This window comes from Centruroides vittatus, unplaced genomic scaffold, assembly GCF_030686945.1.
Source record: "Centruroides vittatus isolate TY-2023 unplaced genomic scaffold, ASM3068694v2 contig_2460, whole genome shotgun sequence".
NCBI lineage: Eukaryota > Metazoa > Arthropoda > Arachnida > Scorpiones > Buthidae > Centruroides > Centruroides vittatus.
The window spans coordinates 235745-250114 of record NW_027121555.1 but is presented as its reverse complement, the minus strand read 5'-3'; the positions used below and the strand labels follow the sequence as shown (position 1 = coordinate 250114).

General features: G+C 33.2%; 1 protein-coding gene and 2 pseudogenes across 1 annotated transcript in view; 2 read left to right on the top strand and 1 right to left on the bottom strand.

Moving 5' to 3' along the window:
* LOC136971314 (ubiquitin carboxyl-terminal hydrolase 7-like) overlaps positions 1-8770 on the top strand; it is a 51205-nt pseudogene extending 42435 nt beyond the window's left edge.
* A 217-nt stretch (positions 8771-8987) lies between these two features.
* Positions 8988-14370, top strand: part of LOC136971328 (ubiquitin carboxyl-terminal hydrolase 7-like) — a 38829-nt gene continuing 33446 nt past the window's right edge. The window contains exons 1-4 of the mRNA XM_067265781.1: positions 8988-9076; positions 9522-9610; positions 9923-10031; positions 13168-13298. Of these exons, the coding sequence (XP_067121882.1) occupies positions 9065-9076; positions 9522-9610; positions 9923-10031; positions 13168-13298 (341 nt within the window). The 5' untranslated portion in view covers positions 8988-9064. The remainder of the gene's footprint in view (positions 9077-9521; positions 9611-9922; positions 10032-13167; positions 13299-14370) is intronic.
* LOC136971339 (uncharacterized) lies at positions 10197-11410 on the bottom strand (annotated as a pseudogene).

Genomic DNA, 14370 nt, shown 5'->3' with positions numbered 1-14370 from the left:
AGCCTGAGTTTATTATGCCAGGATTGATTGCACCATCACGAACTGTGTAAATGAGCCAAAATATTTGTCAGATTTATTTAGTACAGTCTCTACCTAAACAAAATAGAACTTTTAAACAAATACCTCTTGCAATCAGTGCGGAATGATCTTTGGAACTGATATTCTACTTTAGGTGTTTGTCATATATTTGCTTAATTTTTGTAAAAAAGTAAGTTGATTCATTGATGATTATAATTTTTCCAAATTGAGTAGATTGATGGTAACTGATAAGGGCTGTTCTCATTTCTTTGATATTCTGTGAAATGACAAATAATTTTGATTGTGACAGCTCCATTACAGTCATTCAGAAATGCAATTCATAAATATGTATTAGACTTTGGCATTATACTATGGGCAAAAAGGAGAGTTACCTGGGGCTCTTACAACAGGTATCCGAAACCAATCTTTTAAAAGAAAATAATTCTCCTGAAGAAAAATCTCTGATGTCAACTCTGTACATGGGACCCACTAATTTAAATTTGCCTGGGCTCTATGAAGCTGTAAACTGTCACTGAGACTGACAGAGATACTGAGTGAGTTTTCTAAATCGATATTTATCTGCCCAGGAAGTGAATAGAAAATGCAGGGAAATGGGAAATAATTGACAACTAGAACAGCTTGTTTGGCAAGTAAAGGAAATCATTCTATACTGTTTTTTTAACTACAAATTTCATTTTATTTCCCTGAGGAAAAGAAATGGTAAAACCTAGTTTATGCAACATGTCAATTGTATGATTATTGCAGGAATTTCCACTTGTTGCAACAGATTTACCTAGGTGTTCGTAACTCCAATTTATCACCATCTTTCTGATCAGAAAATATTTTTTCCAATTTTGTTTTTGTTTAAAAATAATTATAAATAAAGTGCCCATTCCGATTGCTACAGTAGATAGGCTGCCATAATAGAACACTTGATTGCTTATCTCGTCTAACAGAAGATGTCGTTTTCAAGGTTACTTTTCATGAGCAATTAGTGATGTGATCAATTCATTTGTTATAACAAATTTAATTTTGCACTAAAGCATCTTTTACACTAATTGCTGCTAGTGTCTTGTTTGCATGTGTATTCTAGAGCAGATTGCTTGCTTATATCAAAATTCTCGTGTGTTATTTATTGATTAGAAAGTTACAAGAGTGCAAAAATGAACTGATAGTACTTTGTCATTGAGAATGATGTCACAGGAGCTGTTGCTTTTGCTGAAGTTGAACTCAGTAGCATGAAATTGCACAGACTTTGAATCAGTTGATCAGCTGTCTCTTGGCTGTTTCAGTGATCACAGATACCAGGAGTTAATCTAGAAGACAAGATCAAGGCTACACAAAGAGCACAACAAGGTATGAGCAGTTTTTTGCCTGCCACTTCTACAGGATTGCTTTAAACAAACACTCAGATTGCAGATGCACTTCAAAGGGTGAGGAATGTGTCAATTTCAGCTTGAACAGTGAGGAGAGTATTAAAGGAAATTGGCGTGACTGCAAGTGACTCACTTCTCACCAGGACACATGAGTAGCCAAGCTACAATTTGCCAATGAGCATCGTGATTGAGCAGGGACCATGTTATGTTCACTGACAAATCCCAATTTGCTTTGTACACTGTGGATGGAGATGTCCAGAAGAATAATATACAGAATGCAGTATTACTCCAGAGTAGCCATTGGTGGTGGTTTAATAATGGTGTGGGTAGACAAATTTGGGGGCACATACCTAAATCCCATTAAGCTTGTAAGACATACATTGGGAGACAGCTTTGGAACTGTTCTATGACATTACATAACCTTAAAAGAGCTCTTCAGGAGGAATGGGGAGGAGATCTCACAAAGATATTGTGAACAGATAAATTAAATCAAAGCCCACGCCTTAGTGATGTGCAGAGGGCACAGGGAGGCATAATGCATTTTTAAACACCTCTTTCCTTACTATTATGCTCTTATTTGTTATGAAATTTTAAAAAAAAAGGACTTTTTTAACTTTTTATTGTTTTTTTTCTATTGGAATAAATTTTAACTTCATACATTTCTATTTCATTAATTTAAATTAACAAAAAACTCACACCATTGTTGAAAAGAGAGAAAAGAAATTATTAGAGAAGCAAGGAAGAGAGATCTATAAAAATTGTAAATGATGCAATGCTTTTGTTCTGTTTATTTTTCTGTAGAAGCTTCCACCAGCAATGTATTGTATATATTTTTCATGGGTATCAAGCAGCTCTTTTATTTCTACCAGCAAAATTTAAAAAATAGAAATACAGAGGAAGAGCTATCGGAAACTGATGCTTTGGCAGTTGTAAGAAATGAGCATTGTTGTTAATTGAAATTTATCTGGTTAAGCAGAGAAATAATTCCTCTGACTGTCTTGTTGTATTTGAAAGTTCTAATTTAAAAAAGAAAGGGAGGGAATAAAACAGTAAAAAATTTTGACATTTTTTAATATTTAGATTCCTGTCATACCTCTAGTTTTGATTTACTATCAAAAACAATAGAATGGAAAGAAATTTTCTTAACATTTACTATTACTTACTTAAACAGTAGGAAGTCTTTTTTTTTTTTTTTATATATAATACTTTATATATTCCTTTCTTAATTTTAATAAATTAACATTACATTTTATATTACTTTAAGTGATAGAGATTTTACAAAGAAAGTGATGTGTGCAAATTGTGTATGTTATGAAATACACTGATCTCCATGTTTGTGAATAATTGGGATCGAGTAATACTTTGTGAACATCAAACTCTCAAACTTGCTTGTTTCCTTTTAATTGTTAAATTTGTAATTTGTTCCAAGGGCTTTATTTATTACTGCTGTTTTATAAAATTTTCAGAAAAATGAATGCACAGCATATTTATTTAATAAAACCAATGGTTTATACTGCTGCAAAAGTCACTTTATATGAGCCAAAAAACAAAACAGTAACATAATGTATGACAGAGACCATACAAATGAGTGAGTGCAATGATCTTTTAGCCTTGTGCCTGCTCAATCATCCAGTTTGCAGGGTGCCAACTCCAGTTTATAGTAGTACATAATCTCCCATTTCCCAAAGATTGAAACCTTTCACAAAAGTTGAAATTTTTCGCAATGGCTTCGCAAACCCAAAAGTGGAAACACAAAACATTAACAATTAATAGCATAGGACGTTCCACAATTTATGATATTAAAAAGAACTGCAAGAACATTCAAAAGTTTGTGTCAACCGCTGACTGTGGGCCAGGCAAGAGGCAGACACTCAAGAAAGCTGAAGAGGCTTTGTACATGTTGTTTCTTCAGAAAAGAAACAGGTGTATTCCTATGTCTGGGCCCATATTGGGCCCAGACATAGGAATACACCTGTAAAAATCTTTGCTTTCATGAAAGCAAAAAAAGACGACTTTGTAGCTAGCAAGGGATGGTTGGAATGCTTCAGAAGTCGTCATGGAATACATTTGATGACTAACAGGAGAAAAAAACTCTAATGATGCATCCTGCATAAAGCCATTTAAATTGAGATTTTTACAAAAAGTGAAAGATTTAGATCTTTGCCCTATAGGTATACAATGCAGATGAGTCAGAGCTTTTTTGGCAAAACGTTTGTTTCACATAATGAGAAATCTGTACCTGAACATAAGGTGAACAAAGAACATGTAACCATATTACCTTATGCTAATGCTTCAGGCACGCACAGGCTAAAGATGGTGGTCATTGGAAAATCAAAGAATCCACGAGCATTCAAAAACATTGATTTACCTGTACAGTACACTATTATGGACAAAAAAGAGCATGGAAGTGGTGACCCGAACGTGATGCGATTAAGCGAACTATCTGGACTTTCGACTGAATTGGATAGTGAACAACTCTGTCTTTGAAGGAACATTTTTAACAGGACATGCAGGTATGATCAGTTTCTGAATCGTAAATTCAATATGACAACTAAGAATGCGTGACTCGGGCTAAGCCTAATCAAAGACTATCCCGCTTTCCTTGTACCCGCATAGTTAGGCGCCCGAAATGGCGGAACAGAACGAGTTGGAAATCGGACGTGTACAGGCAAAAATGCCTATCTTCACTAAAACCAACATCAAATTATTTTTTGTGCAGCTAGATGCAGCTTTTGCCATTAATCGGATTACAAGTGAGAACACTAAGTACAACTATTTAGTCAATTCCCTGGACGCAGAGATTCTATCTAACGTCAGTGACATTTGACCGTCCAGCCGAGGCTCCGTTTACTAAACTCAAAGATCGACTCCTCGAAATTTTTCAGAACTCCGCTGCTAAAGAGGCTAAAATTCTGCTTGAAGATCTGGCGTTAGGGGATCAGAAACCCAGCGTTTTACTCTGTAAAATGAGGGAGCTTTCAGCGGGCAAGATTACCGAAGAATTTCTTAGAAACTTGTGGCTCCAACGTCTCCCCAAAAATATTCAGACAGTTCTGGCTGTTAGCGGTGATGAACTAGACAAGCTAGCCATCCTTGCTGACAAGGTTGCTGAACTTACAGAACCAACCCAACTGGCCAGCATCAACTTAGAAGCCGACAATCCCGTAATCAAAAATCTCGAAATGCAGATTTTAGAACTCACAACGAAGGTTGCAGAACTTAATGTATCGCGTACTGCTCGTCCCCGTTATCGTAGTAGAGAGAGAAACCGACATGATCCGAATTCAAGGTATCACATTAGTTCACGCCTCGAGGAAGAAGCCTCAATCGTCAGGGATATTGTTACTACCATGATAAGTTTGGATCAGCTGCTAGGAAATGTCGTTCACCGTGTTCCTTCGACCGAACTGCTGATCAGGGAAACGATGCGCAGCCAGCCGCAGTAACGGCCTGTGGGTCCAGCCTGGCTCCTAAATATAGCCGTCTGTTTGTGTATGACAACAAAACTGGCCTAAATTTCTTAATTGATTCTGGAGCAGATTTATCGATCATTCCCAATCGCACTAAGAATCAGCCTACAAAGGTTGAATTGTATGCTGCCAACGACTCTAAAATCTCGACGTATGGAACAAAGGTGCTAGAACTTGACCTCAACTTAAGACGTTCTTTCAGATGGGAATTTACCATAGCTGATGTGCAGAAGCCTATAATCGGTGCAGACTTTTTGGCCAACTTTGGACTCATTCTCGACATCAGAAACAGATTACTGGTCGACCCCCTGACTTCCCTTACTACACGAGGAAGATATTATACAGGACCACCTACTTCAGTCAAAACTATAATCAGCAATTCCCCAATGCAGGATATCCTCAAGGACTTTCCACATCTCACTCGTCCTCGACCGTTTTCGAAAGTCAGGCACAACACAATGCATTATATCGAAACACACGGTCCACCCGTATTTGCCAAACCCCGTAGATTGCATTCCGGCTCAGCTGCAAGTAGCAAAGCAAGAATTCCAGCACATGATGGAGTTAGGTATATGCAGACCATCAAAGTCCAACTGGGCTTCTCCTCCTCCATATGGTGCCGAAGGGTCGTAACGATTGGAGACCTACTGGAGACTATCGTGCCCTGAATAGGATAACTGTTCCGCGATCACTATCCAGTGCCACACATCCACGGATTTTGGTCAAAGTCTACACGGAGTCCGAATATTTTCCAAGATCGATTTGGTTAGAGCCTTCCATCATATACCAGTGAATCCAGATGATGTGCCAAAGACAGCCATTACAATGCCATTTGGGCTATTTGAATTCGTTTTCCTTCCTTTTGGTCTCTGCAACGCAGCCCAATCATTCCAACGATTCATGCACGAAGTTCTGAAAGGCTTAAACTTTTGTTTTTCATACCTAGATGACATCCTCATTGCTAGCACTTCGTGGGAGGAACATAAGATGCACATGTGGCAAGTGTTTCAACGCCTTGACAAGTACGGTCTGCAAATCAATGCATCCAAGTGTACTTTTGCTGCCCCACATGTATCATTCTTATGATATATGGTGTCTTCCCACGGCGTTATGCCACTTCCAGAACGTGTATCTGCCATAACTCAACAGAAGCGACCACAGACCCTCAAACAACTGAGAAGGTTCTTAGGCATCTTGAACTTCTATCGTAGGTTCCTACCCCATGCGGCCCATCACTAAGCTCCTTTACACGATCTACTTAAAGGAACAAAGAAAAACGACCAGCGCGAGATTAAATGGACTGACAATTCGATTCAGGCATTTGAGTCATGTAAGTCACAATTAGCAGATGCCACCTTACTACATCATCCTTCACCAAGTGCTACCCTTGCACTTCACGTCAATGCATCCGATTCTGCTGTGGGCGCTGCCCTTCATCAAGTTACAGCACAAGGTCTCCAGCCACTAGCGTTCTTTTCCCGCAAACTGAGTAACTCTCAGCGTCAGTATTCTGCATACGACCGAGAACTTCTGGCTGTGTATTTGTACTTAAACACCAGTGCCTGTGGTGCACCACTCCTACTGCAACCCATTTATCCACAAAGAACTGCAGTCATGTTCCCACGTATTTCTTTGCAATGATGCCTGTACGGAAGCCCTTGCAGCCTCCATACGATGGACCCTACGAAGTCGTGTCACGTGGTAGCAAGACATTCACTCTATGCATAAAGGGAAAAGAAACTGTTGTTTCTATTGATCGACTGAAACCGGCTTTTCTTCTCGCAGCGAGTGAGTCGGACCAGTTACCCCCAATGTCTCCAATGCCAAGACCAGCGCCAACTAAACGTACCACAGACAATCCAGCCCCAACGCGACAAACTACCACCGCTCTGGCCGACATGTAACCTTTCCCGCTCGTTTCGTGTCGCAGACACTGGTGGGGGAGTAGCTGTGGGCCGCCAGCGCCAGAGATCCCGAACACTGCCTGGCAACACTTGCCAACGAGATGTTGGCTGGCAACTTGTAAGAAAAAGAGGCGCGAAAGTTCGCGGGTTTTTGCCTGGATGTTGGCCGAGGATGTCAGTGACAGTTCTCACCTTTTTAATAAAGTTTTTTGTTACTGTTTGTGTTTGTCTGCTTAGTTCTAAAGATCAGTAGGAACGAATGCCAAAATGGTATCCACAGTATAGTATGTCTGTTTGCACCAGTTATTTAAACAAACAGCCCATGGCCCCAACACCAACATACGGCCAGTTAACTTTGAAAATTAGTCTATGTTCTTGACATTTATACATACAGTCAAACCCTGTTTTACATTATCGGTTTATGCAAGGTAGATTTGAAATCCTGTCAGTGAGGATAGGCATGTCGATGATAACTAGTTTGGTTAATACAAAATATTAGTTAATAAGACAAAACATGCCATGGTCCTGTGAATTAAATAACAGTTATATTATTTAATACAAAGCACGCATTGTTATCAGCTTTCCTAGATTAACACAAGCCATATCACGCCAGGAGCACATTTTTCATCTTTAATGTTGGCCACAGTACTTGTGACATTGATGTTATCATTGTAGTTGGTAGTGCAGGTATATGCCACACGAATGATGTCCACTTCAATTCGAAATATTATTCTCTCATATAGTTACACTTTGTATGCTGTGACAATGCCGAATGATTAAGACAGTTGATCCAAGCACTGGAAACTGGAAAAACTGGTTAATAGGATTGGGAGATTTTTGACAAAAAATTTGCAGTTTTACAAAATAGTTCTTATTTTTGTTTTAATGAAAAAAAAATAACTGAATTAAAATATAAAATACAGTAGAATCCCGTACAACATACAAATAAAGCAAGCAACAACCCTCAAATTTCGTCGATCAGTGGTATATGTTTTTTTCAACTTATAGGCCAAGATTTAAACTTTCATAAATCGTGTGATAATGCAGGTTTTGATAACGCAATTTCCTATAATGCGTAATGAATTCCCCGCGTTGTACAGCACTTTACTGTAATATAAAAGTTTTTAAATTCTTTCTGCATTAATAAAAGTAACTCTTTATAAAATGAATACCTACCAAAACACACAATTCTTATCTGTCTCATTGCATTTCTTCAGACAGGTTTTAAATATTAGACATCAAGTTAGCTTTTAAATGCATTTAATATTTTCTGTTTAATTTTCTTATCTAATTTATATTTTTATATTAACAATTTCAGATGAAGCAAGATCAGAAGCAACTTTCAGATTTACAGTTCCCAATTTTAGCAAACTCAAAGATACTTTGCTCAGTCCACCTACATTTGTGAGAAATCTTCCATGGTAATAATATATAATATATTCATTTCTAGTTTTAATGTATAATTTACTAATTTGTGTGTAGATTTTTTCAACAAATCATTAAAAACAATATTATTTAACTCATTGATAATTCATAATGAGTTAACTTGTTTCCACATGATTCACTACTAAATAATTTTTATAAATAACTTATTGTTTAAATTTTGATACTTTTCAGTTTCATAAAACTGTAATTTAAAGTTTTATTATTTTTCATTTCATAAAAAGTGACTATAAATGAAGAGAATGATAAATTTCTGGAGATCTTTGAACACAAAGTTCAAAATATAACATACTTTGTTATTTTTTTATTTTTATTAGGCAAATTAACCATCCTAAGCTATCCACAGTGTTTTTAACTTAACAAATTTCAAATGTATTTTTAAACTAAATAAATATAAACAAATAATACCAGAGATGATCTTGTATATATTTTAAATCTAATAGGAAAATAATGGTAATGCCACGCAACAAACCAAAGTCAGAGTCGAGAATTAACGAAAGGATTAGGATTCTTTTTACAATGTAATGGGAGAATCCGAGTCGATCGTGAGAGTTTTTAATATTACGTATTTAATGCGAGTGTCTATTGAAATGCCTACCGTATAATACATATCTTTATTTATTTAGAACTTGGTCCTGTAATATGCAGCAGCGCAGAATGTAAGACTTATTGGTCAGAAAGAAGGAACAGAAGAAAATTTTTGTAAGAAGTAAGAAAATTTTTTGCAATATTTTTATATATTCATTATTATAAAGTTTGTTATTTAAGAGATTTAAATCCTTAACCTATTTTCTTTTCAGAAATTCAACATCTATTCTACAGTAAAGAGAATGATTGGGGATTTAGTCATTTTATGGCGTGGAACGTAAGTGTTTTGAGATATTAGAAAAAGTAGTTATTTATTTCTAATATTTTTAAAATAATTATATCCCTTTCGTGTAATAGTTTACATCATTTATGTGAAATTTTTTTCAAGTTAACTACTGATAAAATAAAATTGAAACATCAGAAATTATTCTTAGCTAAAAATTAAATATTCTGCACAGATTTGATTTGATCAGACAGCATGCAAAATATTTAGGAAGTAACATTTTTATACACTAACAACTAAAATTAATGTATTGTTATTGTAAGAGTTTGTTTTAAAGTAATGAAAAAGTGTTAAGCCATTGAAATTTTGAGTTAAAGTTTTAATTGGAAATTAGTAAATAAATTTTTAATCTTTTGCGGGAATCTTTAATCTTTTATTAGAAACACATTAATGTGGAAAAAAAACATAAAATATCAAACTTTTTTATTTTATAATTTAGGATATTTTGGATCCAGAAAAAGGTTTTATTAAAGATGATACTATAATACTTGAAGTTTGGGTATGTGCAGATGCTCCTCATGGTGTCAGGTAAGAAATTCTTTTAAGTAAAAGACGTTTTCCCATGAAAATAAACAATCTTTAGAATGTTTTATATTTAAAAAAGTGTTAATTTGTTTGACCAAATATATAATCTTTAGTAAAACCTTTATTATAATAGGACTGTAAGCAGAAAATTTAATATATTTTTTACATGTTTTAAAGATTTTGAATAATTTTAAGTAGTTTTTATTTCCAATAATTTTTAGTGTTTTAATTAACTAAATGGAAATTTTTATTTATATAAGAATACTTTAATATTTTTAAATTAAATTTTGTTTTATTTAATTTTTTTTTGTTTAGTTGGGATTCAAAGAAGCATACAGGTTATGTAGGATTAAAAAACCAAGGTGCTACTTGTTATATGAATTCTCTACTACAAACACTCTTTTTCACTAATCAGTTAAGAAAGGTATGAAAATATAAAAATATTTGTATTAATTATGCAATCAAATAAAACTTTTAACTATCTGATTTTAAATATGTTTATTGGATCATTGCACATATAACACATCACTCAATAAGTCTCCAGTCTAACTAAGAAAAACAATTTTTTTTTTTTTTTGGAAATTTGACTTTATTCAACAACATACTCTCCTTCAAGGGTGATACATTCATTCCAATGCTCCTTTAACTTTTCGATGCCTTTTTTGTAGAATGATTTGTCTTTGCTCTCAAAATAGGCCTCAGTTTCAGCAATCACTTTTTCATTTGAGCCAAATTTCTTTCCCTAGAGCATCTTTTTGATGTCTGCAAAAAGCCAGTAGTTGCTGGGGGCCAGATCTGGAGAGTACAGTGGGTGAGGAAGAAATTTGAAGTGTAATTCATTCAATTTAACCATTGTTTTCATTGACTTGTGACACGAGGCATTATATTGGTGGAACAGCACTTTTTTCTTTTGCATGTGAGGGTGTTTTTTCTTGATTTCTACACTCACTCGATCCAATACTGCAATGTAATATTCGTTATTGATAGTTTAACCTTTCTCAAGATAGTCAATGAACAAAATACCATGCACGTCCCAAAATACGGATGCCATAATGTTGCCAGCTGACTTTTGAGTTTTTGGTCACTTTGAATGACTTTCACCAGCTGCTGTCCACTCAGCTGACGATCTTTTTGATTCAGGAGTGTAGTAATGGATCCATGTTTCATCCATTGTCACATACTGATGCAAGAAATCCTTTTTATCTTGCTTGAACTGCTCCAAACAGTGCTCTGAATCATCTATGCATTGTTGTTTTTGGTCCGGTGTGAGCAAACGCGGCACCCACTTCAAAAGCAACTTACACATGCTCAAATTTTAATGTAAAATTGTAAACACGCTACCTTCTGATATCTTTAAGGTGTCAGCTATCTCATGCAACTTCACTTTACGGTTTTTCAAAACTATTTTGTGGACTTTTTTTATGTTTTCCAGAACAATTGCCGATTTTGGGCAACCAGAGCATTCAGCATCATCGGTGTTTGTATGACCGTGTTTAAATTCAGCATACCAGTCAATAATAGTTGATTTCCCTGGTGCAGTGTCTCCATAGTGCTTATCAAGCCACTGTTTGGCTTTAACAGTATTTTTCCCCATCAAAAAATAATGTTTAATCAACATTCAAAATTCTTTTTTTTATTCTGTAATCTGTAAACTAATTGTCAGAATGTCATGAAATTTTGACATGTATCGTTTGAAGGTTGGTACTATCCAGAAATCATAAGGGTCTGTCACAGTGTTGCCATACCAGAGTTGTCAGACCAGAGACTTATTGAGTGATGTGTTACATATGGTAATCTCTTCATTTATGTGAGTAATTGGTTCTGCAAAAACAGCATAAGTGGAGCCACAGAAAGTTACTTAAAATGGGGATCTGTTCCATATTCTCAAATGTTTTACTTTCACTTGGTAGAACAGTTTTAACTAAAGTATTTTTAAAATATACATCTGTGTAAAGAGTTACTAATGACAGTTAAATCAGTGTTTTTTTATCATTTATTTTTATAAAGTATACAAAACTCACAAACTTTACTGTTACCTATTTGAAACCACTCGTGTCAATAATAATAAAAAATACTTGATATATGAAATGGCAAGACTATGTAGAGACTGTTAGAAACTAAAATCATCTAATTGGTGACTGTTGCCAAAACACCAACAGTAGTCCAATTTTTTTTTGCTCAGTCTGGCAGCTCTACTACACAACTGTAAATAATAATACAGGATAAATTAAGTTGGGAAACACTCAAATTACTGTGTATGTTAGTATAATTACAATGTATGTGTGGTTAATTTATTTAATGCATTTAACCTCCAAAAATTTCAAATTTATGCATTGTGTAAAATGTCTAATTGACTATGTTAAAATGAATTCACATAAATCGAGGAATTACTATATGCCTGTGTGTGTGTATGTTTATTTATTTTGCAATTTTGCATAGTAATTTTGAATTTTTAAATTGTTTCCTTTGAACTCTCTCTATTTTTGTTTCGGTTATGAGATGCTTTATATTTATATTACTTTCAATAACAGTTTGATTGCAGTAATATTGTATATTGATGAAATTAGTATAGAATAAAATTAAATTGATTTAAATAACAAAGTGCTTAAATATAAAAACAAATCATTGTTGTATAAAAATGTTTTTGCATGCAAAGTTTTTTCATAAATTTGATTTTAACTTTATTAGATGACATTAAAATTTCTAATCAAATAGACTGCATCATTAATGGAAACTGGAAAGAATTCTACACCACTGTTACAAATCTTGAAGCAATAAGAGGAATGACTGATAAAAATTTAATTACAATAATTATTCTAAATAAATTAAATACTTTATTATTTATAATTTTAAATAAATTCATCCCACTTTTTCAAAAAAATTGTTTTGAAATACATACTGTAGTATATCTATACATTAAAATGATGACTTTTCATTGAGTCCATAATTATAATGTATCTTTACTAATATTTTAGTGAAGTTAGCAGATTTATTTTTCTGATAACTTTATATGAAATATAAATGTTAAAGTTTATTAAAAGAAACAAAAGCAAGAATTAAGTAAGAACATTTCTCAAATAAAATTAGCATAATATTAGTGATCTTTTTGAAATGGATTTTATAAAATGGTGGTGTAATTTTATTATGTAATTATCAAATTACAGCTTGCATATTATTTAAAAAGAATTGTGTTACCATTGTAACTGTTGTAAGAATTTAGATTAATGCTTTTCTAAATATTTATGTATTGACCAAAAAAAACATTCAAAATTACAAAGGAAAATAACAATCTGTGAGTTAGCAACATTTTTATCATTTTGTAATTTCATCGTCATCAATATACAAAAATATTTATTAAATTCTAATAAAATTTATCTTTTTTACATTCTTAATTATAAGTTTTTATTATTATTTAGTAAAAGAATTTATTATTATAACAAGTTTATTCTGTATTTTTATTGAATTAAAAATCTTTTGCTTTATGAGATCAGTTTTGTTTTCTAATCTTATAAAATTTACAATATAACAACAGTATTTTAATAATAACCAATTACTCATAGGCTGTCTATCAAATGCCTACAGAGAGTGATGACTCTTCAAGGAGTGTAGCATTGGCTTTACAAAGAGTATTTTATGAATTACAGTTTTCTGATAAGCCAGTTGGTACAAAGAAACTCACAAAATCTTTTGGGTAGGTAACCAATTTAGATATATTATTATATGAATTCTTAATGAACTGATTGGAAAATTTGATATCTAGTTTTTTAGTGTAATATATTGTATAGTTAAAATAGTATCTGATATTTAGGCAGTTTGTTGATGTGAACTGTAAATATAAAACATTATATGAACTTTCAAAAGAACAACTGAATGGAATAATACAACAGAAAAATCTCTTTAAATGTTTCTTTGTAAAAATTGCTCAAACATAATTATAAATTCTTGACATAATATATTCTGCTGTTTAAAATTATTCAACTTTATTTTTAACTTTTTTTGCCATCCTGCATAATAGTATACAGGGTTTCTATGCACCTGGAAAGTGGAAAAAATCAGGGATTTTTGTTAGTGTTCAGAAAAAGTCATGGAAAGTTAGAAAATTTGTCTCCTTGGCTGCCTTGTTGATTTTTTTTTGCTGACAATATGCTTGACTGAGTATAGCCCTCTGCAAGCAACAAGAAGTAATATGGTGCAATACAACTTACGAAAAGGGGTGCAGAATATTCTCAGGACCCAAAATTTTCCCAGAAATTTACAAAATACAAAAAATGATAAATAATTTAAATTTAAGGTATTATCATTTTTTCATTTTAATAATTTTTGATTGCATAACAAAGGCAATTTTTGACTTTTTTTTCCATTTTATTAATAATATAAAGCTTAGGAAATTTGTTAAGAGATAAATCTAATAAATATATACTTTTGTACATGGATTATAATAGGATTTCTTAATGAATAATAAATAAATAATAGCTTTTTTTCCTCTTTTTTCAAAGCCATTTGAAAATATAATTATATAGCAATTTAATTTAATAAAACATTTTTATTTTAATAATTCAGCAATTATGAAAAATATATAACTGTTAATTAGAAAAAAATAGCTAATTAAAAAATTAGAGAAACAATAGTGCACGTGCATGGTAAGTCAAATGTTTTATTTTGTCAATGTGCCATACTGTAAAGGACATGAGGGTCAGGGTATTTGTATGAAGTTGGTTAGGGAAAGTCGTAGAATTTAAACAAAAATTTGAGTAAGAACCCTT